This window comes from Anser cygnoides, chromosome 20 (assembly GCF_040182565.1).
Source record: "Anser cygnoides isolate HZ-2024a breed goose chromosome 20, Taihu_goose_T2T_genome, whole genome shotgun sequence".
Lineage (NCBI taxonomy): Eukaryota > Metazoa > Chordata > Aves > Anseriformes > Anatidae > Anser > Anser cygnoides.
In genome coordinates this window covers 5602911-5628702 of record NC_089892.1, presented here as the reverse complement: position 1 = coordinate 5628702, position 25792 = coordinate 5602911, and the positions used below count along the sequence as shown (strand labels likewise).

At 45.9% G+C, this 25792-nt stretch overlaps 1 protein-coding gene across 5 annotated transcripts in view; it reads left to right on the top strand.

The window, feature by feature from the left end:
- The window catches only part of FUBP3 (far upstream element binding protein 3), a 40232-nt gene extending 15275 nt beyond the window's left edge, over positions 1-24957 (top strand). For 4 of the 5 annotated variants that reach the window (XM_066980623.1, XM_066980621.1, XM_066980620.1 and 1 more), the window contains 15 exons: positions 423-472; positions 1931-2002; positions 2860-2917; positions 5530-5692; positions 6547-6645; positions 8527-8631; positions 9022-9124; positions 9792-9892; positions 10979-11120; positions 15905-16065; positions 16918-16991; positions 17482-17558; positions 21573-21644; positions 22354-22481; positions 23565-24957. In XM_066980623.1, coding sequence (XP_066836724.1) covers positions 423-472; positions 1931-2002; positions 2860-2917; positions 5530-5692; positions 6547-6645; positions 8527-8631; positions 9022-9124; positions 9792-9892; positions 10979-11120; positions 15905-16065; positions 16918-16991; positions 17482-17558; positions 21573-21644; positions 22354-22481; positions 23565-23573 — 1414 coding nt within the window. In that variant the 3' untranslated portion in view covers positions 23574-24957. The remainder of the gene's footprint in view (positions 1-422; positions 473-1930; positions 2003-2859; positions 2918-5529; positions 5693-6546; positions 6646-8526; positions 8632-9021; positions 9125-9791; positions 9893-10978; positions 11121-15904; positions 16066-16917; positions 16992-17481; positions 17559-21572; positions 21645-22353; positions 22482-23564) is intronic. The other variant, XM_066980624.1, reaches the window with a different exon arrangement.
- Positions 24958-25792: the final 835 nt, after the last annotated feature.

The following is a 25792-nucleotide window of genomic DNA, read 5'->3' as shown; positions in this document are numbered from 1 at the left end:
GCGTTCATGTCAGGATTGGCATTGGTTAGTGTCTCTTGGCAAGAGCATATCCAAAAGTAGTAGGCAGAGGTCATGGCTTGGAAGGTCTCAGCTAAATATTGAAGGAACTTTGCTGTTATTCTGTTAAATCTGTCTGAAGCAGAACGACCAAAAGATGTTCCTCCGTTGACAACAATGGATGGTAGACTGGAAATCTATCCAGTGTAGCAGGAATTAGTCCATTCTCTCTGCAGCCAGGGCGTGGAGCAAGACCAAGAGGTCCCTTCCAAATGAAATGACTGTGACTGCGATGTAGTATTTACTTGTGTGTGTGCTCAAGAGCCTGATGCTGTGCCTGTTTTCCGCAGCAGAGCACGGTCATCTTCCAAATTGTTTTTTGTAATGACTCTTTGATTTTTCTCTTCCCTTTTTTTTTTTTTCAGGGCTGTAATAACAGAAGAGTTCAAAGTGCCTGATAAAATGGTTGGATTTAGTAAGTACCTTGGATGCTTTTGGTATGGTTCTTCTGTGCAAGAATGCTATTTATTCTGTCAGAATAAAACATGTTCATAAGTTTTTGTGCTTGCTATCTTTGGATAAGCTTTGTCTGGTGTTCTCTTCATGGGGACCAGATGATCTGTATTTAAAATCCAGGTGCATGCTGCATGGAAAAGCTTGGTGGCCCAGTAATAAGAACAAGACTGTATGGTACAGGTTACTGAGAGTTGTAGTGGTTCTGTTCCTGAAATTCCAACTGATGCAGTACATAAATATGTCAGAAGATAATTTATTTCCCCTCATTGAAATATTTTACTTTGAGTATGCAAAAGTGTGGGAGTTGAGGGAGGAAGAGAAGATTTAAATGTTAAAGTAAGGGATGGCTCAAGGCAAGCTAAACAGAATTCTAAGTCTTTCATACACTTGCTGCAGGGAAGCACAGCCAGCGTGTATTGCTCAGATGAGGTTTTTTCCTAGACGTGTTCCTGGTGCTGCTTTCTTCCTAATTTCTCTTCCTCTTGATGGTCATTACTCTTCCTTTCCATGGCAGCCCCCTGCTTTTGTGACTGCAGTGGTTGCGTTGGCTCTTCCCCTGCTAGGTGTCTGTGCATCTTTTCCCATTTGATATACAGAGAGTGAAAAGGCAAATAACAGATGAGGATAATTACTCCTTAGCGCGTCAAGTTTTCTCCCGACTATACACCATAAAACTGTAGCTGTGGAATTCCTGAGGAGGCAGTCTGTCCTCCCACCAGCCTTCGTTATTTATCGGTCCCAGTGCCACACGTGGGGAGGAAGGGATGTTGGAGGGATTCTGTAGCTCTGTGAGCAGGGAGCCTGCATACTCGGCTGGTGTATCAGCTGTGTATTAAACATAACCCTGCTTCAGGCAGATAGGGCAGGCGGTGGATCCGCAGCTGGGAGATTGTCCTGTGGGAGCACCTCGAGCCAGGCATACCTGTTCGACTTGACAGATTTGCTCTTTTGCAGTCTGTGCAGGGGATAAATGGGGATAGGCACATAGCCTTTCCTCAGTGCGTCTTTTTGTGAAGCGATTACTTGCTGCCTCTAAATGTTAAGGGAGATTGGTATTTGTTTTCACTCGAGGTTTGATAGAGCATTTCAGTACGTAGCAGTTTTGAGTGCAGACCGGAGAAATAGCATGTCTTGTGAAAAGAGGTAGTAAAATATGAATTTTAAAGAAATAAAAAAGCCAATAACTTCTGCTTTTAGGACCCCAAATAACTGGTTTATTTGTTCCAGTGCATGATGGGTTTTTTGTTTGGTTGGTTTGTTGTTTTTTTAAAATTTGTTCATGCTGTGGATGCCTCTTTTGCAATCCTGGAGTCAAACTGTTCCTTTATAGATAGCTGCAGTGGAGTAAAAGGGGGAAGGTGATCTGCAGTTATTCAGGAAAGCCGGTATGTTCTGACGCTTCTTGAACTCATTTCAGTAATCGGCAGGGGAGGTGAGCAGATCTCACGGATTCAGGCAGAGTCTGGCTGCAAAATTCAAATCGCTCCAGGTAAGAGCCTCTTTGTGTGCCAGGTGAACGGGTTTTAATGTTGAAGGATGTTGTGTCCACTGTATCAGGTGCCTTGCCTTGGTCCTAATGTGTTATCACCGTTAACAAACGATACGCTAGGCTCACGTGCATGGGAGGGCTGTTGTGGGACCGTCCTCCCTGCTAGCAGAGAAAACAGGCTTGTCGGGTGGTTTGGGGGATGAAGCGATTAAGGAACTGGCTTTAACCAACAGATGGGTACGGTGCAAATGGACAATCTATGTTATTTTTAAGGCAGAAATTGCAGCTGTTTAGTTTCCTCCTGGTGGTACTACTTTGCTCAGCTCGTGCAATTTGTCTCTGATAGTTTGGTCCGCTCCAGCTCCTGGCAGAAAACATTTCAGGAGCATGGCAGCAAATCTTTGTACAATTCGCCTTACATTATAAAAACAGGACCGTGCCATTCGGTCTGTGCTACTGCTGCAGCCCGTTTGCTTTGGTGAAGGCTGTACTACAAGTGCTGTGCAGGAAACTGTCAATGAATGTAGTCGAGGATTTAAACCTCCCTTTAATTGGCAGGGAAGGCTTTTAAAGAATGCAGACATCCGGCAAGTATTTTAAATATGTTGAGCCTGGATGTCTTTGAATTCATTGCCATGTTCTGTGTGCAGAGGGGAGTGTTTTCGTTAGTACTTGATAGTTAACCAAAACTGCTGCCATTTTTGAATTCCATGTATTAATGTGGTGTGGGATTATTTTTTTTTTTCTCTAGCCTGCCTACTGAAGGAGTAATCACTCTTCTGCCTGCCTACTGAAGGCAGTTTGGCTGCTGAGTCAGGAAGCATCTAACCCCTGTTGTTCTCTTGTTTATTTTGCAGACAGCGGTGGGATGCCCGAGAGGCCCTGCGTACTCACCGGCCCGCCAGAGAGCATTGAGTGAGTTCTGATTTCATTTTTCTCCTTCCTCCTTCTCTCTCTTCTCCCTAATGCTGTGCTCTGTCAGTGGTGCTACTTGGTTAGCCACACCAACAGCTGTTGGCCTAGAGAAACTTGAGGGTCTCTGGAGCATAGAGCCTCTTGGTCTGATGCTTTAAACTGCACCTCAAAGGCTTTTTTCCCGTTGCAGTTTGAACCCTCTGCAGAAATTTCCATGGAATTCCCCTCCGCAGGGCAAGGTTGCTCCTAGGGCACCTAGGATGCAGTTTTCTAACTGCAGCTCTCCAGGATACTGAGCTAAGCTGTTGAAGGGCCCTTCTCTTCTCCCCTTCGCTTCCCTCCTGTTGAGCTGACATCCTTCCAGCTGAAGAAGGCCTGCGTGAGGCCTCCAAAGCCTGTTGGTGCCACTCCAGAATACCCTGGAGGTGTTGGTGGTGTTGCACAGCAGCACGAGGCCCATGGGCGTGCTTACCTCTGCACTGCTGCCAACAAGAAGCAAAGGACTGAACCCAAGTCTTGAATTCTGATCCCTGCATGGTAGAGACACGTGGCCAGCCAGCAGGGGTTTCTACTCTTTAGGCCTATAGAAACTTTAGGGACAGTGTTTCCTCCCTCCCCCTTCCCAGGAGCTGAGTTTGAGACTCTCACAAACCAGTTGAGGACCTCCTGCTGGAACTGGATCCAGGATCCTCAGGCTTACAGGAACACACTTAACATATGGAGCTGCTCTTTCTCTCCCCAGCCTTTGGGTAGGTGGGTTTTTTAAAATCCATCTGGAAATCTTTGAGTTGCATTTGATAGTGAAAATACATGGGCGCAAAGACTGTCTCTCTAAAGAGAAGACAATCATCATTCTTCCATTCCTAAGAGATCTAAGGGTACTTAAATCTCCTTACTCTACCATAATGCTGCAAGCAGTGAGCCAGAATAAATATAATTGGCAAGCTCGTGTTGCAGGGCAGGCGATGTACTCTTGGTGATATTGAAGTGCTTTTTCCCCCTTTGCAAAAAGATATTTCAGAACAAGAGCAAAATACTAAAACACTGGAATGCCTGAGAAATGCAGTTGGGGCAAAATGGGGGAGAGGTATAGTTAAGACCTCATTGTTCTGAAATATGTAGTTAAATGTAGTTATGTCCAAGGCTGTCTTTAAATACATATAAAAAAAGAGAGAAGCAAAATAAAACAAACAAAAAATGGAAAGTGAGAATACTCAATTTCTGAAGCAGAACAAAGCGTTGAGTATGTGGAATTTGGTGAAATTTAACTTGCTTCTGTGCTGAAATTGTTGTCAAGTTGGTTGTTTGAACTATATTTTCAGGCTATTCAGATAAATACTAAATAAAGCAAGGAAACCCTTCAAAGTCTTAGGATAACAAGATGGGTTTTGTGTGAGGAGTTTTCGTTAGTTATATCCAGTGGCAAACTACCAGAGCTAATTTCCCAATGACCCCTTCTCATCTGATATATGTGCTGTATTGAATGTTGTAGTCTCTGTTGTCATAACTTTATGCAAAATGTAGAGGTAAATAAATAAAACCTCTTCAGACTCTTTCAGAATATTTGAAATGGGCTTCCACAAATTCCACCTTTTGCCTTGTTTTGTGAGAAGGTTGAGAGAGGGCAGTGCTCTGATCTTTGTGCAGCCTCAGTTCACCACCCCCTGAGCTGATTCAGGTGAACGTCTGCTTGCGAGGGATGGTTTTGTACTGTTTCTTCAAGTTCCCAGGTAGAAGACAGTCCTCCTAGGGTGCCTGATGTGAAGTGGAGAGAGGGGAGATGTTGCTTTAGACTGAATAGGAAACTGGAGACTTTCTGCTACCTATTTTAGAAGTGTGATGGGAAACGGGCAGAAAAGGGACGTGTTGATAATAGCAGTCCTCGAGATGAAGGGAAGGACCTGCAAGCTACTTTTGACATGCATGCTAAAGCTTTTTAGAGGAGGTATCTTTAATCTCCGAAATGCTTCTTTGTGTCTGTCTCTTCTCACCAGGAGTAGAAGAACCCAGTCTTTCACTGGTTGCTGCTGCAGTGTCCTTGCCTTGCTTCCTGGTGTAGCTTCAGCACCTGCTGTTTGGGGCAGAGGCTGTGTTAGGACAGTGTTCTGGTGCTGCTGGTAAGAGCAGGCAGAGAAGAGCAAGGCAGTTGCCTGTGATCAGAGAGATTAACCAACATGCTGTGATAGTACTGGAGCAGTGTCTGTTTTGTCTTGACCAAGGAGAAAAGAGCTTGAGTTTTATCAAATACTATATATAATTTATATAATGTATATAACAAGGTTTTGAAGAGTTCAGAACGTAGAGCATCTTCACTCAAAATGTGCACCCCAAATGTAATAGCTCAGCTATTATCCTTACCCTTCCAAAGGTGTCAGAGCATGCTGCTGCTCTTCCTTCTCTTTTCCCTTTTCAAAAAATCAAACTGCTTGTAAGTAATCACGATAGGGGAAGTTGTACATCAAAGGGTTAAAAAAAAAAGTGCTAACTGTGGTTTCCTTCATCTTTTCACTTCTTCTCCTCTCCCCGATCACTTCACGTTCCAATGGTTCCTAGTCTCTTGCTCACGTGGAACAATGTTGTCTAATGGTTGTTTCCCTCGATTCTTTTCCAAGACAAGCAAAACGGCTACTGGGGCAGATTGTAGATCGCTGTCGGAACGGACCTGGTTTTCACAACGATGTTGATGGCAACAGTACGATTCAGGAGATTTTGATCCCGGCATCCAAAGTGGGTCTAGTCATCGGCAAAGGAGGTGAAACAATAAAACAGTTGCAGGTGCGCAAGATGCATTTACTTTAGGGCTCTCTTCCCTACTGCAGCTTCTCTAGATCAACAAGAGCGTGCTGAAACGGAGAGCCTTAAATGCTCTAACCTTCTACAGCAGGGACTATTCTTCTGCCTTCGGAAAGCTGGACTCCGATCCAATCTTGTGTTACAAACGAAATCGGTTTGGCCCCAGCTACGCATGTAGTGGAGTTTTGCCAGAACTTTGAAAGAAACTCGTGTGCTTCAGATAACATTTGGTGTGCGCTGGTCAGGAGGGGATCCCTGTAGCTAAGAAAAAGCTCTCTCTAGTCTGCTGTTGCAATAGTTTTTAATGCCAGCCGTGCTGTTGTAGAGTGCTGTGCTTCTCTTTTGTTGTTGATCTGTGATGAAGCTGGCGTTTGTCGTCTTTTTTTTCTCTCATCCTACCCCTTTCTAATTCAATGTTTTGTTATGTATAAATCAGTGTTCCTAGATATTCTAGCATCCCGTACAAGAAAAGCACCTAGGTCAAAAATGCAGGTTTTTTGGATGCCCTGGTTAGGCCTCTGTCATCCAGTAGTTTTAAGGCTGATCACATAATAACTTATGTGCAGACAGCTGCAGATTTTGGAAATGGCTGAAAAAATCAGGTGAAGTAGAGGGGTTTTGTTTTTCCAAGAGATTCAGGTATTTGAGATCTTCAGGAGTAGCGCACTTTCTGGCAATCTAGGACTGTTACCGAATTTATGCTATAAATACTTACAAAGAGCTACGGTAGTGTTCTGCAAAGCTGCTAACGTGACCTACGTAACATTTAGTAACCAAAATGTAGTCCCTAGTTTTAGGGACTCTGCTTAGCAAAGTGCTCTGTGCTTTTTCTTCAGGAGCGAACAGGTGTGAAAATGATTATGATCCAAGATGGTCCATTGCCTACTGGAGCAGATAAACCTCTCCGTATTACTGGAGATGCATTTAAAGTACAGGTATGTAATAAAAGTAAGCAGTTGTCCCAGAGTGCTGACAAGAAGCTTAAACATAAGCGTATTTGTGAACATCTAATGGAGTTAAATCAAATTGTGAATGCTGTTATCCTTGCTTGTTTTGTTTTTTCTGTAAGGTTAAAGTATGAGTAGAGTCAGTTAAAACAAAGGACTAGCAAGTGTTGGCTTGTTTACTGTATAACCTAGGAGCTCTTGCTCCACATAGGTAGTAGATGTGGGTAGGAGAAGAGTTGAGGAGGATGTTTTGGAGAAAGTTTGTGAAAAGGTTTCCAGTCTGAAGCAGAAGTCATAGGTACATGGTACTTAAGCAGATGGGTTCGTAGTGACTAACCTACACAGACATTTGACAAAGTGAACCTTCCACAGAACTGTTTCAGACAGCCAATTGACGCAGGTAATTAAAAGTAGAAAAAAAAAAAGGAAAATAACCACAACTCCTGAAACCAAGGGGTTTGCTTAATATTGGTACTTCGGTCTCCTTGTGTCAGGGTTCTACCTGTGATCAGCCAGAGGCTGGAAGATTGCAGCATGATAGGAGTTCTGGAATTAAAGTTTAGCTGTGGCATGTTCCACTTCTCAGCAAGTGCCTTTCATACCTTGCTAAGTACTTAAATCTAGCTTAGCATTCCTGTCTCTAATAAAAATAGCTTTGTTTCATAGGCTCTCCCTAAGCATAAATTGCTGTAACAGTTGATGCTGCTCAGGTATGTTTGGGTGGTGTTTTTCAAGCCTCTTAATGTAACTGGACTTCTAGATTTAAATGATAATTTTCAAAATTCTTATACTTATTACACAGGTATAGATACGTAAAAACTTGAATGGGAATCTTGCTACTTTTAACCAAATCATACTGTGAGTGCTGATGCTTTCCAGATGGTTTCTTCTACCTTGCAAGATTTGCTGTTGTCACATCTTCCATGCCATAAATTATGGCAAGCAATCACGGAGACTTCATAGGCTGGAAGATCTTAGAGGCACTTAAAGTTTAGCATGCTTAGAAAGCACTTAAGAAGCTCGATGAGCCTTGGGTTTTGGGGGAATCTGTGTGCTTCAATGTACAAAGTTCTTAACCATCTCAAATCTCTAGCAAATATCTCTGATGCCCTTATTTCTATCTTGGCATCTCTGAAATGTCTTGAGTTTTCCCCTTATGTAATAATTAGGAAGGGGACATGGAAAATTAATAGAAATGTGAAAGGAGTCAGATTTGCCAGTGTCCCTCAAACTTGCAAATAGAAGCAAAACATCAAAAGATTGACAATTAATATATTGAGACAAAGGCTCAAAGGTTTTCACATGTGGGCTTTTTTTTTTTAATGGTAGCACTGCTTGCTTATTTCTAAGGCATGTTTTGACTAGCTGGGCTTATATGCAAGTTTGTGAAAGGTCTGGAGAGCTGCAAGTAGGTAGGAAGAATATCCATTTGTCTCAGAGAATGCCTTGCTGCAGACTTGTGCTTAACTTCTCTGAGTGTCAGTAAGCTCACTACTGGCCACCTGCCTTCTTGGTACATGTTCCCTACCTCTTAGTGGATATGCTGTGTACTGTGTTACCACAGCTTTTACCATACTGTTATTTCAGCTCTATCCAGTAGGAAAGGGTATTCCCTTCGTTTAATTTAAAAAAAAAAAACGGGGGAAAAAAAATCAGTGATTATATTTTAAAAGCTAAAGTTCCTCCCTTGGGAAGTAAGCAACTGCGCACAAGAAACGGCAGCCTTGCACACCTGGCACACTTTGACATCTTCCACGTCTGACCAAAACAGATCTTCCGTGACTGGTAGATTAGCCACTGTTGAGGCCCCAACGCTGAGATGGCAAGCAGAGTAATTTTAAGCTAACTGTAACTTCTTTCCCCATGTAGCAAGCGAGGGAAATGGTACTGGAGATCATCCGAGAGAAAGATCAGGCAGACTTCCGAGGCGTACGCAATGATTTCAGTTCTAGAATGGGAGGAGGCAGCATAGAGGTATGTTTTCTTCACGAGTACTCTGCTAACCTCCCTGTGGGATGGGTAGTGGGTGGAAGTCCTCGAGTTTCGCATGTAACCTGTAAGCTGCTTTTGAAAAGCGTTGTGTGCTGTTGCCAGAAGAGTGAGTCTGGCTCCAAAGGGGAGTTCTCATGGACTCCCAGATGGCACGTCTCTAATTGTCTTTTGAAGCCACATTCTTGCAGTGCAGAGTTCATTTAGCGGGGAAGGAATTTGTGGCCACGTGTTTGTTTTTCTTAAGGGTTATGGTTGTGTAGCCTGGAGCAGCTTAATGTGGCCCATCCTTGTAGTTAAGTGCATCTCCTTGTAAAATCAGACTCATTCGATCTAGTTCTCTGAGCTTTCATACTGCTTTGCCTTTCCCATCAGGTCTCTGTGCCCAGGTTTGCTGTTGGAATTGTGATAGGAAGAAATGGAGAAATGATCAAAAAGATTCAGAATGATGCTGGAGTTAGGATTCAATTTAAACCAGGTTTGTGTGAGGATGGAGAGCTGTTACTTTCTTACCAGTGTTCCACTCTGGGATCGCTACGGTGATTCTGCTCTGAGGTTCCAGCAGCTGGGCTTTCCTCCTTTAAAGGTGCATTGTCTCTTTCTGAAACCTGTTTAAATGACACGCTGCTTTCTCATGCACTTTGTTTTTCAGAGAGTAAGATTATATATGTCTTACTTGCAAACATTAGATGTCACAACAGTAATGTCTTGACTGGTAATTGTATGGGAAAACAAAATAATAGTAACAAAACCCACTTTTAATTTCCTATTAAAGAATTCTCCTTCAGGACATTAAAGCCTTTGGGGATCAGGAGTTGATTAATTCTAAGTAACTTTCTCTGGGTCCTTGGCTGTCTGATCACCTATCAAAGCTGCCTTTGTCCTCTTAAAATTATATCAACCTCTTTCATGGCTTTTTGACATTTGAAAGTGTTGCCTTTTAAATGCTGTCCCCTCTGCAGTGGGGTTTGGGTTTTGTCTCCTTTCAGTACCTCGAAGAGTGGCTGAAGGTGGAGGGAAGAGAGCTCTTGGGCTAGATGTGTTTTGTGACTGTGCTGCTAGCAGTGGTGGTGCTGGAAGGAAGCCTTTGTTGGTGGGTGGATGTTTTCTCCTTTTAATTTAGTCTTTGTCACTTCTCTTCACAGATGATGGGATTAGTCCTGAAAGAGTCGCACAGGTCATGGGGCTTCCCGATAGGTGTCAACATGCAGCACACATCATCAATGAGCTTATTCTCACAGCACAGGTGGGTTCTGGAGGCTCTTGGGCGGAAAGAGCTTATATGAGAATGTAGTATTTGTGCATGCAGCTGTGTGGATGGATGCTACCATCAGAAGAATAGCAGTGTTACATTTTTCCTCTGGTAGACCACACACGCTGCTGCCCAGCAGAGAGCTGCCAGCTTCGGTTTGGTTTTTAAATTTGATCTGGGCTGATTGAGCTATGGGAAGGCTTCCTGTTCATCAGGCAGCATCATGAGGCTTCATTGTAGTTCCATGTTTACCCTCATGTTGAGTTGTTTTCAAGTTATTTGAAAATGATGGCCCAATGGAATGGAGCCCAGTGTTAGCACGAGACAGAGGCTGGAGGTTCTGCTCAGAAGTGCCAAGTAACACTCGGGGTAGCAGAGTGTTAGCAGTGCTTGGACACTCCTCTGCTGCCTCTTCAGACTCCAGTCCTCAGGCCTGATGGCTGTGGGAGGCAGCAGAAGGCAACAACTGTTGGTGTACGCAGTTACTGTGCTCTAAGAACTCTGGTAATTGTCCACTTAACATTTTGAGGCCTGCCGTGGTAGCCTCTGAGGGCTCATGGCCTTTGCTTTTGGAGAAATCAGTTATCCAAAACAGGTATGTCCTTGAAATGTCTTTGGACTTAAAAGCTGCCTTTGGAAGTTCTGGAAAATGTGCATTTCAGCTGAGTAATTCCAGCAGTTCTTTGAAGAATGACACTTGAAAGGGTTTCGAAGGTAACTTCTGCATGAGTCAGTGCCAAGTTCTATCTGTTGTTATAATGAAAGCCCCCACCACAACCTAAAAGTCCCTTAGTAGCTGATGCGCGTTTAAAGGTTTATTTCAGCAGATACATAGGAATGCATTTTAAAAATATTTTTATCTTCCTGAGTCAGGAAGGCAGCTGCAAACCTACATTACTGGCATTTCTTTAAATTACTTCAAAATCTTGAATGTGGAACTGAAGTCCAAGAATATCTTAATTCAGTGCCATTGATTATAATGCTATTTAACTTACCTTGCTTTATTTTGTTTTTAATGTGCATTGGGGCCAGCAAAAAAAAAAAAAAAAAAACACTGATACAAATTCTTTGCCTTCCAAGGAACGAGATGGCTTTGGAAATTTGGCTGTTGCCCGAGGAAGAGGTCGTGGCCGTGGGGACTGGAGCGTTGGAACACCTGGGGGCATGCAAGAAATAACCTACACGGTGCCAGCTGATAAGTGTGGTCTTGTTATAGGCAAAGGTAGGTCTGCTAACATAAATATTAGAGCTTGCAGTCTTTCTGTCTCTGGATGGTCGCCTTCTTGCTGCCTGACAGTGGGGTTTGGGAGTTTTTTGTAATTGCAGGTATTTAGTGGCCCGTGAATGCAGCGCAGGAATAAGCGAGAAGCACTTGTGGTTGTTTACTTTGTGGTGTTCTCGCTCATAATTGTACTCTCCAGGCCCTTGTTCACAATATGTAAGAGAGGCTCTTCATGCAGAGCTGTCAGGTAAGCCTGTTATAACAAGCAGCTGGCTGAGAAAAGGCAGTTTCGTTTGTGGATCCTTTTTAGAGAGAACTCATTTAAAGGACAGTTTATCAGGGATGAGCAGAAGAGTCATTTTGTCGTGATGAATTTCTGTGAGTGCCTTGTGATAAAATGGCAGGTCTCTGAATGTGACAGTAACTGTAGCTGCTTCCAGCCACATACCTGAAGCATCTGATGAAGAAAGTGAAGCAGTGGGACTTGTCTGTATCACAGCTCACACCTGAGCCTGTCACAGAACAGACTGGTGCCCCACACGTACCTCATCTTGCTCTGGTGAGCATGTTTGCTGCCATGGAGGCCCCTTTGTTGCCGTAACTGTTGAATCTCTACACGCTAAGGACACGGGCAAGGCACCTGACCTTTCTCTCAAGAACCAGCACACCTCCAAGACTAATAAAAACAGGGCAGCAGCAGCAGTCACAAACTCTTAGAGCACCAGGTAATGGCAGTACTTGAATTAGAACCAGGAATAGCTCTATGGCTTTTAATTGTTGCGATGCTTCGGAGTTAATACACTGATATATCAAAGGGGCTGTATTTAAGTTTTCTATCTGCTTATTTTAGAAAGAATGACATATGCCTAAACTAGCATTTAAGTAATCACGGTTGGCTTTTAGTGTCAGCAGAGGTGAGGTGAATAGAATAGGAACAGATTAGCCGTGACGGTAAAGGAGGCAGAGAAGTGAGGACATTGTGCCATGTTCCAGTGGCATTTAGTTTCCTGCTGTCCTGTTGCGCAGGGCTGAGCTCGTGGTGAAACGTGTTGTGTCCTCGTTCCATGGCCGCGCAACCCTGCTGCACCTCTGCTTGTTCCCTTTCACATGTCTGGCCCCTATGGTACCCTGAACTGGATGACAAGGGACACAGGTTATGGGGCACGGGCGTGTAAGGAGTGCATCTGCAGTCAGTTTCAGATGTTTTTCTTTGCTGTAAACCCGTTCACAAACCTGGAAACTTTCTCAGTATGAAAAAACACCTGCTCTCCCCATTATGCAGATATTGCAGAGCGATTGCGCTTGAGCTCAGCGAACGGTCCAGTTGGGCATAGATCAAGCAAAGCAACTTTTAAGCCCACAAGTGAGAGCTGTGTGTATGGAAAAATCAAATTATAATGAAACTTTATTGCCGTATCCATTAGTCATCCTTAATAAAGGATCAGAAAAGGTCACTTGTTGTTCAGCAGTGCACTGAAGTGGAGCATTTGTGACTACAGAGAGCACTGCACTGAAAAGATAAATGCAGGTAGTGGAGTTGGATGTCCTAGCAGTCAAGTGCGAGGCCTGGCACAGGCTCGCCGTGGGGGTGAAGGGTAGCTTTTTACCTTTGTTTCCACAACAACAAAACAGGGATTCTTACCCAGCCAGATCAGAAGCTTTCTGGAGTGACTAATTACTAGTTGTATGGTGATTTGAATGCTCGTAGCTTTGTAATACCACCTTGCAATCGGTGCTCTTACGGTGCCTGTGCTCTTAGACTGTTGCAGCATTCATTTTTTTGTCAAGTGAGTGATGGCTGCAGCATTACCTTCTGGGGTCTGGACCTGGGTGGATGTACCACACTCTCCATTTGTTGATGCAAGGCACCCTCGTCTGCTGCTTCTTGTTTCCTCTCCCACTGCTTGTGGGGCATTACAGGGGAGAGGGGATATTAATTTGGGGGTTAATCTTTTTAACCAGTCACCAATTTTAAAGCCTTTGCTCATGCCCCAGCTTCCCCTTTAGTTTCTGAGCAGTTTCTAGCTGTTAATGTTTGGTGTGTGGTTTTTTTTTGTTTTTTTTGTTTGTTTTTCTTTTTGCCCCTGTGATACAGAGCTTGGCTGTTAGCCCTCTGTGTGAAATCTGGCCAAGCCCTCCGGGCACATGTAGCTTGGTATCCAAGGTTCGCACCTGAGCAATGGATTTCTTGGGCCCCTGGGTATAGGGTATCAGGTGTGGCCAGGTAACTGCTTTTGTACTCCCAGCTCCATGTCCTCGCTCCAGAAGCAGGGAGGAGAGGGAGACGAAGTTTGCCTCAGCTCAGTCTATGCAGCGTGTACGACAAGATCTAGAAGATCCAGGGACCTCTTCTTACGAGTACTTAGCTTCAAAGTTGGAGCCCTTTTGAGCTGATACCAAGTTCTCGGCTCCCTGGAAATCCTGTGTGTAGCTTTTTCCTCTAGAGGGTGGGTAGGTGCAGCTTTTCTTCTCTGAAAGACTCGAGGAAGGGTGGAGACGAGCACCATACACATGTCAAGCGCTTTCTCTGTTTGGTGGTGCTTGGAAACAAACCGCAGCCTCTCTGGGCCCCCGCTGGATTTCCATGATAAATACAGCAATATTGACAGATAACGTGGCTGGCCTGGCTCTTGTCAGCTCTGCCTTTTAGCAGGTTTGATTAATTGCTTTACGATTTCACGTCCAGCTGGGGGGCCACTCTTGGATCACTTCTGCCCCCCATCAGGTAGAAGAATGGAGAGGGCTGCTGAATGCAGCTATAGACAGCCACCATGTGCCGAGCGGGTCACCCCATTAAGAGGGAAGGTGAACTCCTTCCGGCACCGCGCGGCATCCTCTTGGCCGTGTCACTTCATCTGCATGCTCGAGGCCGAGTTAGGAAAGCTCAGATGGGAGGGAGCACTTTGGCATGTAGCAGGCTCCGAAGGGCGAGGAGGAAAAGGACACCACGTCCTGGTACTGCAGGTAGGAGCTTGCAGCCTCTCACCAAACCCCGAAAATAAAGGGACGTGATCCTTCTGTGCTGCCGAGGAGGGAGCTGATGTGGAAACAGCCCCAGCAACTCCCAGCTTGGTGCTGAATGCGAAGTGGAGAAATGACTTGAAATCTATATTCTCGCTTCCAGTCCGGTGAGAATGCTTCAAATTTCAGTCTGCTTTTGGAAGGAGAAGAGGAGTCAGCTGTGCAAGCAGCAGCCTGTGTTTATGCTTCTGTCCCCACTAAAAGCTCTCCCTCTCCTTCATGATCCGTAGTGTGTTGGCTGAAAGGCTCCTGTGCTTTCGTTAAGCACGGGAAGTGGCTGTTGACTCAGATCTCACCTTAATATGTAAAAACAAGGGCTTGATACAAATCTGCATCTGATAAAAGCCCTGAATAAAATAAAACTTCTTGGACTTTCAGCTCCATCTTACGGCTTTTCCATGCGTGGCTGAAAATGAGTGGCTTCGATTTCGGCTATGCAGTACAATCCCAGTTGTCTGCCCAGGGGTGTGACATGACTATCTTTTGTTAAATGCATCTTCTAAAATTCATTTAGAAAGAGTTAATTGCCCTTTGGCAAGCTTTCCTCCTCCCTTCCCCAGAAAGGCTTTAAAATGTTAAAAAGGTCACGAGTCCATTACAATGAAATGAACAAGTGTCTGCGACATCCACAGTTTGTTTTGAAGTTGTGCTGGATGTATAGAGATGGAAATGCGAGCAAAATTGAGGAGGTTTCCAGGGACTCTTTTTAATTAAAACCAAACAAAAATCCCTGGTTGCTTTACTTTGCTCTCCTTCCTGCTTGCTGTTTGTCCTTTTGGCTGCTGATTTTGGTTTGTGATTTAAAAATTGTAAACTCCCTTCCTTCCCCGTACCCTTTAATTTCTCCAGTCGAATGGAGCTGGTCTGTAAGTTGTGTGAGCTTCCAAAAGAAGAATTGAACCATTGTAATGTTGGCTGAAGCTTTTGTTAAGCAAATTTCATTAAGAGACTGGGACCTAGCAGGTCTTCAGGAAATCAGATCTCTTTGGCTGGCCCCGCCGCATCCTGCTCTAAGCACTCCGGTGCTCTAGTGTATCCAGATGGCAAACTAGCCAGACATGGTCGCTGCATGCACAACTAACTCTGAGATCATGGAAGACAGCTTGGAATCCTGCTCTGTTGCAGCTGTGGAGGGCTGTGTGTGCTGTGTTGTGCCTAGGAAGCACGGTGAGCAGAGGTTTCTCAGGGAATAAGCTACTGAACAGCACACTGAGATAGCTTTTCTTTGGTTTTAAGCTACAAGGTATGGGGCTGGTTGCTTTTTGTCTTTGTGGAATGAAAGTTCTAGCAATGGAAACAGCCTCTTCATAAAAGAAAGCCTGTTTTGGTTGCAGGTGACTTTTTTTGAAGAATGTGAGCAGCTATTCAGAAACACAAATTGGTGGGGAAACACTGGAATTGGAGATTCAGCCAGTGCCGTTTTTGCCTCTGGTTTGTCACAAGGTGCCTCTCGGACATACTGTGTCTTGTTGGGAGCCTGGCAGCGTGCTTGCAGGAAGATGGTGTGTTCTTAAAACAGCACCGTCTGTGCCCTAGAAAGCATTGCAATAGCTTATGGTTTTGGGTCGTGCTTCTGAGGTAGAAGGAAGGAGGGACGTGAGCTCAGGTATTGTGGCTGCTTACACTACTGCCACCCCCAGCCCACCGTGCTTGAGGCGTACAGAAGGTAGCTGAAACTATATCCCCTTTCCCAGAACCTCGCTTTGTTATGCTTTTATGGAAGGAGATGCTGAAACCCTTTGTCTTGATTTCCTTTTCTTCAGGTGGCGAGAACATCAAGAGCATAAATCAACAGTCAGGAGCCCACGTGGAGCTCCAGAGAAACCCACCTCCAAACACGGACCCTGGTGTACGAATATTCACAATCAGAGGAGTTCCCCAGCAAATTGAACTCGCTAGACATCTCATAGATGAGAAAGTTGGTGTAAGTTGCATCTCTGATCTTGGTCTGTCTCTTTCAGAACTGGTGTTTTCACTCTTAGGTACGTGTAGGCCTGGACTTGCAGGAAGGCACAGAATGCACACGCTTACGTTATTTAGCTTCAAAACCATTTGCTTGTTAACAGCTATGTTGAACTTTGGTCCTCAAGCATCCATTGGACTTATTTTTGCTGTGGTCCCAGGAGGATCTGACTGTTTGCTGACACTGAGTGTAGTGGGCAGCTGTATGAGAGGGAAGAGCAACTATAATAAGGGATAAGAAGGCTGGCAAATGGGATTTTGAAGGGAAGACCATAGTGTTACTGTGTGGAAATGGCACAGTCCTGGCATCATCACCCTGAAAGTAACACTGAACTCCTTGCTCCAGTAAATCCGGGATGACTTTTATCTTCCACTTAACATAGTGCTGTGGTATTGAAGCTTAATAATGTCAGGCTGGAGTACTGCTGGAGGGGGAGACTTGGGTAAAAGAAAGTAAGGAGAATACTGAACTGGGGAACAGTAGAACTGAAAAACAACCTCTGTGCTGAATTACGGGAGAGGAGGCGGCTTGATACCAACCTCAGGATCCAAGCTATTCAGAGGAAAACTTCCATCTGTTCCATAGTCCAGTTAGCCCCTTTGTGGCTGGCCAGAGCTGCTTTTGAAGCTGAGCTCCTGGAGTGTGCTGACAGTCCTGAGAACTGCGTCCTTGGAGGATCAGTCACTTCTTTCAGGTGCTGGGGTTTAATGGAACACGTTCCAGGCTGTTTTCTCCCCTTTCTTTACTGCTCATACTAGCTACCTTCACCCTCTGCTTAGAGCTGGCATTAAATATTTGTGGATTCCGTGACAGGGTACCAGCATGGGTGGACCTGGAGGATTTGGTCAAAGCCCGTTCAGCCAAGCACCCGCTACACCTCATCAAAAGTAAGCTTCTCCATCTCGTCACGGATGGGTTGTGGGGAATGGCTGGGAGCTGTAAAAGCACTGGGAGAAGCGTGGTGGGCCCCGAACGGGTGGTGTGTGAGTGGAGCCTTTTAAAAGGGAGCATCCAGAAGCAAGTGAGATGAAACCTTTAAGCTTGACTACAGGAAGGATTTCAGCTGCTAAATCTTAAACAAGGTAGGTATTGGTGTCTCCAAAATTCCAGCTTCTAGTGCAGTGAGAGCACAAAGAAGCTCGAGCTGCATACACTGGGGTGCTGTTCAGTACAATTTGTCCTCACCATGGCTTCATGAACAGACGAACATCCACATGGTTAGCTGTTAACACCTACATGTTTCCTTTTGTTCCCTTGTTCACCTGTTCACTCAGCAGTTGCTGGCTACAAATAATTTTGTTTCTTCAGCCAATTTCGTGCATAAGACCTGTGAAGTGTTTTACTGTCGTCTTCAGCGTGCCTTTCTGTCCTCTGCAGTGGTCCTCAGGCGTTTATGACACAGGGTTGGGGCAGCACCTACCAGACGTGGCAGCAGCCTGGACAGCAAGTCCCAAGTAAGTGCTTAGGACCTGGGTTTGAGAAGGGTTGATGTCCATTTGCAATTGCCACTTGGTGCCCTTTAAACGTAGGTTCATCCATAAGACCACTTGTGTGATAACAGCAAAATGAATTCCTGAGCAAAGGAGGTGTGTGGAGGTGTGCTGTGGTGTTAGAGCTCAGAATAAGCCAAAGTCCATCAAAAACAGTAATGTTTTTTGTGCACTTAACTGCTTATTGCTTCCCTTTTTGTGTAGAGACTTAGTCCTTGCTCTCTGATCCTCTCTAACAAAAAAATAAAATCTGTCTTAGGCTTTCTCCTGCCAGGATTCTCTGAGCAAGCACTTGCCAGTGCCACTTCCCCCTAGCAGACACACCATGTGTGGTGGTGAGCCCTCCCATCTCTGTGCTCATAACCTTACCAATTCTTGATTATTTTTTTTCAACATGCTCCTTATGAACTCTTCTCCAACTCACAGTCTGATGGAAAGACTGGGAAGTAGATGCAGAAAATGGAGAAGAGGTTAAGTGTGGCTGTTATCCTCCTGCTTCATACATGCTGACTGTATCAGCGTCCTCTCTATCTCCTTTTGGGAGATGATGAGAACTGCTCAGCCTCTACAGTGTTGAATTCCCATAACGTAACCAGCCAGATAACCAGCTTTCAAATGAAAATAACAAATATTGTTAAGTCATGAGTTCAGAAACTGAGCCCAGGTCATCTCTGCTGCTGGGCTTTCTGTTCCTGGCACCGAGTCGGGCTGGCTTCAGGATTCAAAATGTTCATTTTCTCCCCAAAGTGTTCAGTCAAAATTCAGCAGGTTGGAATGGGAGGTTCCCCATTTCAGAATAACTGAAGTAATGCTGGTAGTGATGTTGGTAGCTGCATCATTCTGTCTTCAACAACCTCAGCAATGGTTTGCCCTAAACAGAGCGGCAGGTTTGTAGTCTGTTTGTTAATCTCAAAGCTCGTGCGATGGGCAGTAATGCCCAACACAGGGTTTTTTTTTATCACAGTTTTTCAGGAAATAAGAATCTTTCCTGTGAAAACAAAAGGTAGCACCAAAAAAGCTGGGGACAAGGGTCGGGGAGTAGGCTTAATTTTAAAGGGTTTTAAAGACAGGTACCTTTTGGTGCTGTAGCTGGTTTAGCATTGAAGCAGATGGTTAACTTCAGTCTGAATTCCCACTCTTAGAGGTGCCTGAGGTGGAGGAAGAGTTGGGGGAACAACGCCAGCGATTGCTTTTGTGATTTCCTATGACACTAATCACATTTATTGTTGATGAAATTGTGCGTACCTGATATCTGGAAATCTTCAACGCTGCATTCTTAGCGTTTGTGCATTTCTAAAATGTGTGTTACAGTTGGACATAGATACCCTGCATGGGACCAGGGACTTGGCATTAAGCTCTGAAAAATGCCTTTGGGAGAGGGCTTTTGCTCCTCAGAAATCCTAGTCTAAAACAATCATATTTTTTCCATAGAGCTCTAGAGATATGTAAAAAGTAGTTTGGTTTTCAGGACAGCAAAATGCAGTGGTGGGCTTGAAAGGATTTATTTTTTTTTTTGTACGTGAGTGGAATAGTACAGTACTGAAGGGTAGAACTTTCCCATTAATTTGTTTTACAGCAAAAAAAATTTTCAAATCCATTTCTGTGCAATCCCAAGAGCGCTGGGCTTTCCTGAGCTCAGGGAATCAGCCTGTTCCTGCACAAGCAGAGCAGTCAGTACTGCAGGGAAAGCCCTACAAAAAATGTAGTTTTTGTCTTTACTTAAAACCTTTGAATAAATGCTTATGAAACGTTCTTTGCTAATTGCTTTGAGAGATGTCTAGAAACTCACCTGAGTAACTTCCCCTCTTCCTCACCTCCCCCAGACGTTCTCTTACCCTGCCCACCTGCCAGTGGGAGAAAAATCTCCCCTTCTCTTCCATAGAGCCTTGTCTTAAGCTCACATCCTCTGGCTTTGGAGTTTGGTAATTAATATAAGAAGCCCAGACCTTTGATTCCCCCACATCGTGCAGCTTGCATCCCCACAGCAAGCACTTTGCAGTGAGTTTGTCAGGTTTCTGGTGGCTCCCAAGCGTCTGACTTCAGTGATCCTTCCCCTGTGCTGGGTTTAGTGTCACGAGGATGTGATTTGGGGGCAGATGTTTTATTGCTGCCGTTGAACCTGATGGAAGAAGATCAGTTCTCTAGCTCTCCATGTCCACTTGGGATCCTCCGTGCTCCTATTCGTAGCCAGGCAGTCTCGGTAAGGAGAGGACAGACGGGGTAAGGCAGTGCTCTAAGCAGGCCTCGCCGCTTGCTTCTCCTGCAGCTCCCAGGGGGACCCAGCCAGGCCAGGTGGAGCTCACCACGGCACGGGAGGATTATTATCAGAAACTAGGGAAATTCCCGGTTTTACCCTTTAAGTTTTAATTCGAAAACAGCCTCGGGAAGGGGTCCCCTCCCTGCCTGCAGGAAACCAAGCACTGCAGCCCGTGTTTGTGGCTCTGCTAGCCCATCAAAGCACGGGCTGAGCCGTCCCTCGGAACGGATCCGAGAGTGCCCTCCTTGTGGGAGGAGGGGCAGGCCCCCACCCCCTACACATGTATTTAGATTTTAATTACTTCCCCCATCTTAAATAAATTAACTGGCCGGGGAAACGTTTGGCCGTGAAGCGCATTTAGCTGCGTGTCCTTTCAGCCTGCTGCGGACTGTAATTCTCCCAGAAGAAAAGGCATTGAAGGAGGCCCTTTGTCGGCATTAGCAGGTGGACAGTTGAGGCAGCCTTGACCTCTGCCAGCAAAGGTCCTGACTTGTAGCGTTGGTCAAGTCTTTTAACCCGCTTTTATGCCCCCGGACAGGACACTGCTGCCCTGTTCCCTCCACCCACCACGCTCGCAGTGTTGTATTCCCCCTTCCCCCCACTTCAAAGCCCTCCTTCGGCCGCGCTGGGGATGCAGCGGGGCGCTCGGCCGGGCTGGAAGAGCTCCCTCCACGGCTGTCCCCTCTCCTTGCTGCCATCCCTGTGCCTAGTGGCTTGCACTTTCCTTTCTCTGCAGTTTTCTAATCGCCGTGTTTTCTGTTCAGGTTTATTTTTGCTTGCTGCGCATCTGGCGGAGGGCCCTTTGCTCAAACTGTAGCCAAGGGAAGCACAGGCTCCCTGCCTCCGCAGCCAGCAGGTTGGATGCTTCCCTTCGACGCTGGGACGTGCTGGATTGAAGGCGTCTTGGTGTTGGAAAGAGGGGGACCTTCCCCCCTTTCTCTGAGGTTTTGGGGTCTGCGTGGTCTGCCCATGCAGGTCTCGGTGCAGCGCCCCAGCCCATGACGCAGAGCCAGCCGTGGCTTTCACAGACGCTGGTGTGTTTGTGGCAGCTCCCCCAGCCCTCAGCACTGCCGGGGCTTTGTGCAGAGTTTGTGGCCCCTCCGCTCCTGCAGGACTGCAGCCAGGAGCCGTGCGGCTACCACAGAGCTCTGTGCTGGGGCAGGCAGCGTGCTGCAGGCTCGCAGAGCACTGGCCTTGTTGTGCAGATGGGCATTGCCCACCTGGGCTCCTCGGGACATACTCCACCTGCGGGAGCAGGGGGGAAGGACGCAGACCCCAAAAAGACGAGTGAGATGGCTCAAAATGTGGCCATTTCCTCAGTGGCTGGAGGTTGAGGGGCCAGGATCTCAGGAGTTTGAACCGTGTTGTCCCTGTGCTAGAAGGGAGTGGGCTTAGAGCCTCGGGTGGTCGGCGTGCAAACCCAGCAGCTCCCGGTCGGTGTGCTTTGGCCTGAGCGAGTCCCAGCGGGGCGGAGGAGAGGGGTGGAATTAGGCTGAATGCGCTTTAGCGATGCACAGGTGAGATGAAATCAGGAACTCAAGCTTTTCCTTGGCATTCCCTGAACTGAGGGTACCCAACGCTGCAGAAATGTGGAAGCTGAAGCGTTGAGTCTGGGCAACTGAGGTAGAGCCAGGGCCTGTCTAGCGGAAAGGCAGGTGTCACTGGCTGGAAACTGTCACCTGTTCCATATTGACGTGCCCCTTATTGTCATCTTTGCACAGGCCAACAGAGCCAGCAGCAGAACAGCCATCCCGATTACAGCAAAGCATGGGAGGAGTATTACAAAAAACAGAGTGAGTGAAACAGGGTTCCTGGAGATGAGTGAAACAGAGTTAACTAATTCGATGACTTGCGTCTCCATCCCCTGCCATTACTAGCTTCCAGTCCCCTGCAAACCCCCTTTGGTCCCTCCTGCTGGTGATGGTGCATGTAGTTCTTCCGCTGGAAGCTCTCTGTCGTGTTGCCTGCTGTTGGGTGCTCCTGCTGAGCTGCGGCCCTCAGTAGACCCCGTGTCCACACTGGCACTTGGCTTGCCTGGGGGAAAATTAGCGCACACTGAGAACTGATGCTAACGAAACCCAAAAAGGTGAAGGTGGGTTGTCAGAAGGCAGGAAAACTCCGCACAGAGGTGCGTGGAAAAACACGAGCCTGCCTTGCTCTGCTCCGTTATGAGGCGCGTGGCTCCGGCTTCTGGATTTGCATTTGACACCTTGCTGCTGGAGCCTCCGGGCCGAGGGTGAGCGGTGCAGGCCGTCAGACTGTCCCGGCAGCTGTGGGAAGGGTTTTTTAATGCTTTCTGCCTGCTCTTGGCTTGTCACTCGCAAGCCAGCATAAAGCCTGTCCTGTCGCATCCAAACAGCAGCTACCGGCGTTGCTCTTTCAGGGGTCTGCAGCTGTCGGAAGGGGGCTGGCTGTTCTTTGAGCTTTGCAAGAGGAGACTCTAAACCTGAGCTTGCCGAATTGCTCATCTCTCCTTTTTTCCCTTTTTTTTTTTCCCTCCAGGTCATGCTGCCAGCGCTGCTTCTCAGGCAAGTTCCCAGCCGGACTACACGATGGCTTGGGCAGAGTATTACAGACAGCAGGCTGCCTACTACGGGCAGACACTAGGGCAGGCTCAGGCCCACAGCCAGGTCTGTATTCGCGTTCCCTGAACCCCACTGCTGTTTACCTTGGGGAATTGGGGGCGTTGGGTTCCTGTGGCAAAGCAAGGAGGTATTTTGTGGCTGAGGAGATGAAAAATTGCTCATTGCTACCATCGTGTTATCTCAACACCAGTCTTGTTTGCCTGTACAGGGTGTTTTTTTGGGGGGATAACCAAGGGCTTGTTTGTTTGTTTTCCTCGGCGCTTTCCTCAGAATCCCCAAGCTGTTTTGTAGCTTTGGGGAATTTAGGTAAAGTGAATGATGGATCCAGGCTGGTGAGGCAGCATGGCACTGTTACACTGTGCAGACTTTGCCTTTTCTCTTGCAAGCTTTGTGCTAGGGCAGGAGCTGTGCACTTGCCTGGAGAGTACCCTGCCCTGAAAAGGAGGGGAAAACTATTGGGAAAAACAATTTGGATTAACCAGCTGCCAAGAAAAACGTTGCCTCACCTGTCCCTCAGAGCGCTGGAGAGTTTTGTGGGATTTATCCTCATCGTACGCTCAGGGCTTTCCTGCGTGCCGGGTTTGCAGAGTGAGCGTCTTAGCGTTTGGCAAAAAGTATGAGCAAACCACACGCACCTTAGCGGGGTCAGACGTTTCTCCCCACTGAGTCGTGCCTTCCCTCTGGCTCCTCAGAGCCAGCAGCTCTGGACGCGGGCGGCACGGGGGAGCCTGCCCCGCTGTCATCCCCAGCCCCGCGCCACCGGGGTCGAGCAGCGCAAGACGGGTGCAGCATCGGCGCTTGCCGCGGGCGCCGGTGAAGTGTGACCCAGAAGTGGTGATAAAAGGGAGTTCTCTTCATCACTCTCGCAAAGACCGACCCTCTAGAGAAGGGAGATGTTGTTCAATAAAAGGCACGAGCTCCTGGAAGGAGAGCTCGGGGAAAGCAGGCGTTAGGGCAGAGATCTCCGCGATAGCGATTCGGAGCATCGGTTGAGGTTATAGCCTGCTCTGCTGCAACGGGGACGGAGAGACCTGTGTGTGTCGGGGGAGGAGGGTTAGGCAGCTTTAAGAATTTGCTGCTGCCGAGTAACTTTTCCTTTATTTCCCCTCTCTCTCTCTCTCTCTCTAGGAGCAGTAGAACAAGGTCCTCGTGGCAATTTTTTTTTTCTTGGAATCATTGTGGAAGAAAACCTTTTTGTAACAGAGGTTTCTAGATTTGCAACATTTTGATGAAGACTTTTCTGTTTGTTTGTGAAACACTAGTTGTAGGATAATCTATACTGAACTTTTCTAAGAATCAGGAACAATTAGTAATGTACTAAACTTATGGACATGCTGGTAATTTTGTTTCTAAATTTGTAAAAAAGAAAACAGCAAAAAAAAACCAACCTCCGGGATTCTTTTTGGAGAGAAGCCAGAGAATTTGCAGGCACCAAAACGCACCCCAGAGCTGTGACATTTCAACATGTGTTTTTTTTGTGTGTTTTTTTCCTTTTAATTTTCGATCTTTTCTGTTGCAACAGAAAGAGTGGCTTGGAAGTCTTAGGTGGTATGTAACAAATCCTAAAAAGAAAAAAAATTTTAAACAGTATTTAAATATTCTTAAATATGTAAATTCATTAAATGTTTTACTTCTAATTTCTTGTATCTTGGCTGTCTTTGATTTTATTGCATTTTTTAAAAAACTGAACTATGATATGTATTGTAATTAATTATGTGAATTCTGTATTGAGACAGTTACTGTTTTACTGTCAGACAAGTTATGGGCGGGGGGGCATTTTGTAGGGTTTGTATAATTTCTAGAGTCTAAAGGGGTAATATAAAAACGTGTTAATTTTTTAGCAATACATTTTTTCATGTCTCCATTGCTAGTTGCATTTATGTATCTAAGACCTCCAAGCTTGTTTAAAAAAAAAAAGAAAAAAAAAAGAAAAAGACCTTCCTCTATGCTCTCAGAAATATAAATACTGTTATTTTTAATATTAAAATGAACCTGCTATTAGTACCTTTTAACAAACACTGTGGAACATAAAACCATATAAAAGGTAGTAACTATTTTTTAATTCCAAGGTGTTTTTTGCTTTTTCATTTCTTTTAAATATTTTCTTATCTAATATTTGTCAAATTACCTAGAGAAATAAATGAATCTAGTATTAACCACAGTATGCGCTAAATAATTTTGATTTAATAAAAGGGATAATATGATTTCCAATGTTTACTGTAGTGTTTCTTGTACAGATAACAGTGTATTTTTAAAGGAAAAAACGGAATTGAAGCTATTTTTTCTTGCCTTTTTAATTGCCCTGCGGGACATTCCGTTTTGAAATGTACTGAAGTTACTGTTCTTGGGTTCTTTCCTTATTTTTCCTTATGCTTGAAATGTCTAACTATAAAGAAACGCAATTCGATAATGTTGAGCATGGTGTTTAAAAAGAAAAAAAAGTGTTCTTTTTATTTGACTGACAGTTGCATTTTACACTCTATATAATAAAATTTCCACAAGGTGTCTTGTGGGTGAAGTATTTCCCGTCTCTTTCTCTCCGTTTGCTCCCTCTCTGCGCGCCGAGCTCCCCGCTGCCCGCACGGCTCAGCCGCCGACCTGCCGCCTGGGGCTCGCGTGAGGACTTGGGGATGACTCCCTTATGTCAACCTCGAGCCTTAATTCTAGTGAAACTCCATTCCTGTCACGTCAAAGTGCCTTTTGGCACCACCGCCTTCAGGGTTTCCCCGGTCAGGTGCCGTAATTATAGCCGTCTGGGCCAGAAAGATCAATTTTAATATAATAAAGGGAAGTTTTCTATAAGCGGGCACGGAGGCTCGATCTGCAGCTGTGTAAATGTTTTACCGCTTCTCAAGGAGGCGGCAGCCCCTGGTTTCAAAACCAGAACTGAACTTGTTGCTCTTCCACAGCTTTGATTCCTTGTGCCCGGGTCTGGCCGGGGCTCACCGGGCGCCCTTCGGACGGGATCGCCGGAGCAGCGCGGGGCCGATGGGGAGAAGCACAGAGTGCAGCGACTTCGGGCTGTAACCAGGCCAAAGCTGGTGGTGGCTCTGCCATGCCTTGTAAAACGCGAGGTTTGTGCTCCACCACCTAAAATAGCTCTGCCGCTGTTACCCAGACAGCTGTAGCGGAGAGTTTACAGACGGGGGAAGGGAGGGAGGAAAGAAGATCCCATCTGCAAAGCAGGGAGTGGGAGGCATGTTGAGAGCCGGAAGAAAAGGAGATGTAGCATCTCTAAATATACCTCCAGAGAATCAAAGAGAGACAGTGAAAGATGGGATAGTAAAAGCCACTTGGAAAGAGGGGAGAGGGGGGAAAAAATGGCTAGAGGAGGGCATAAAGGCTGCTGATGGGAA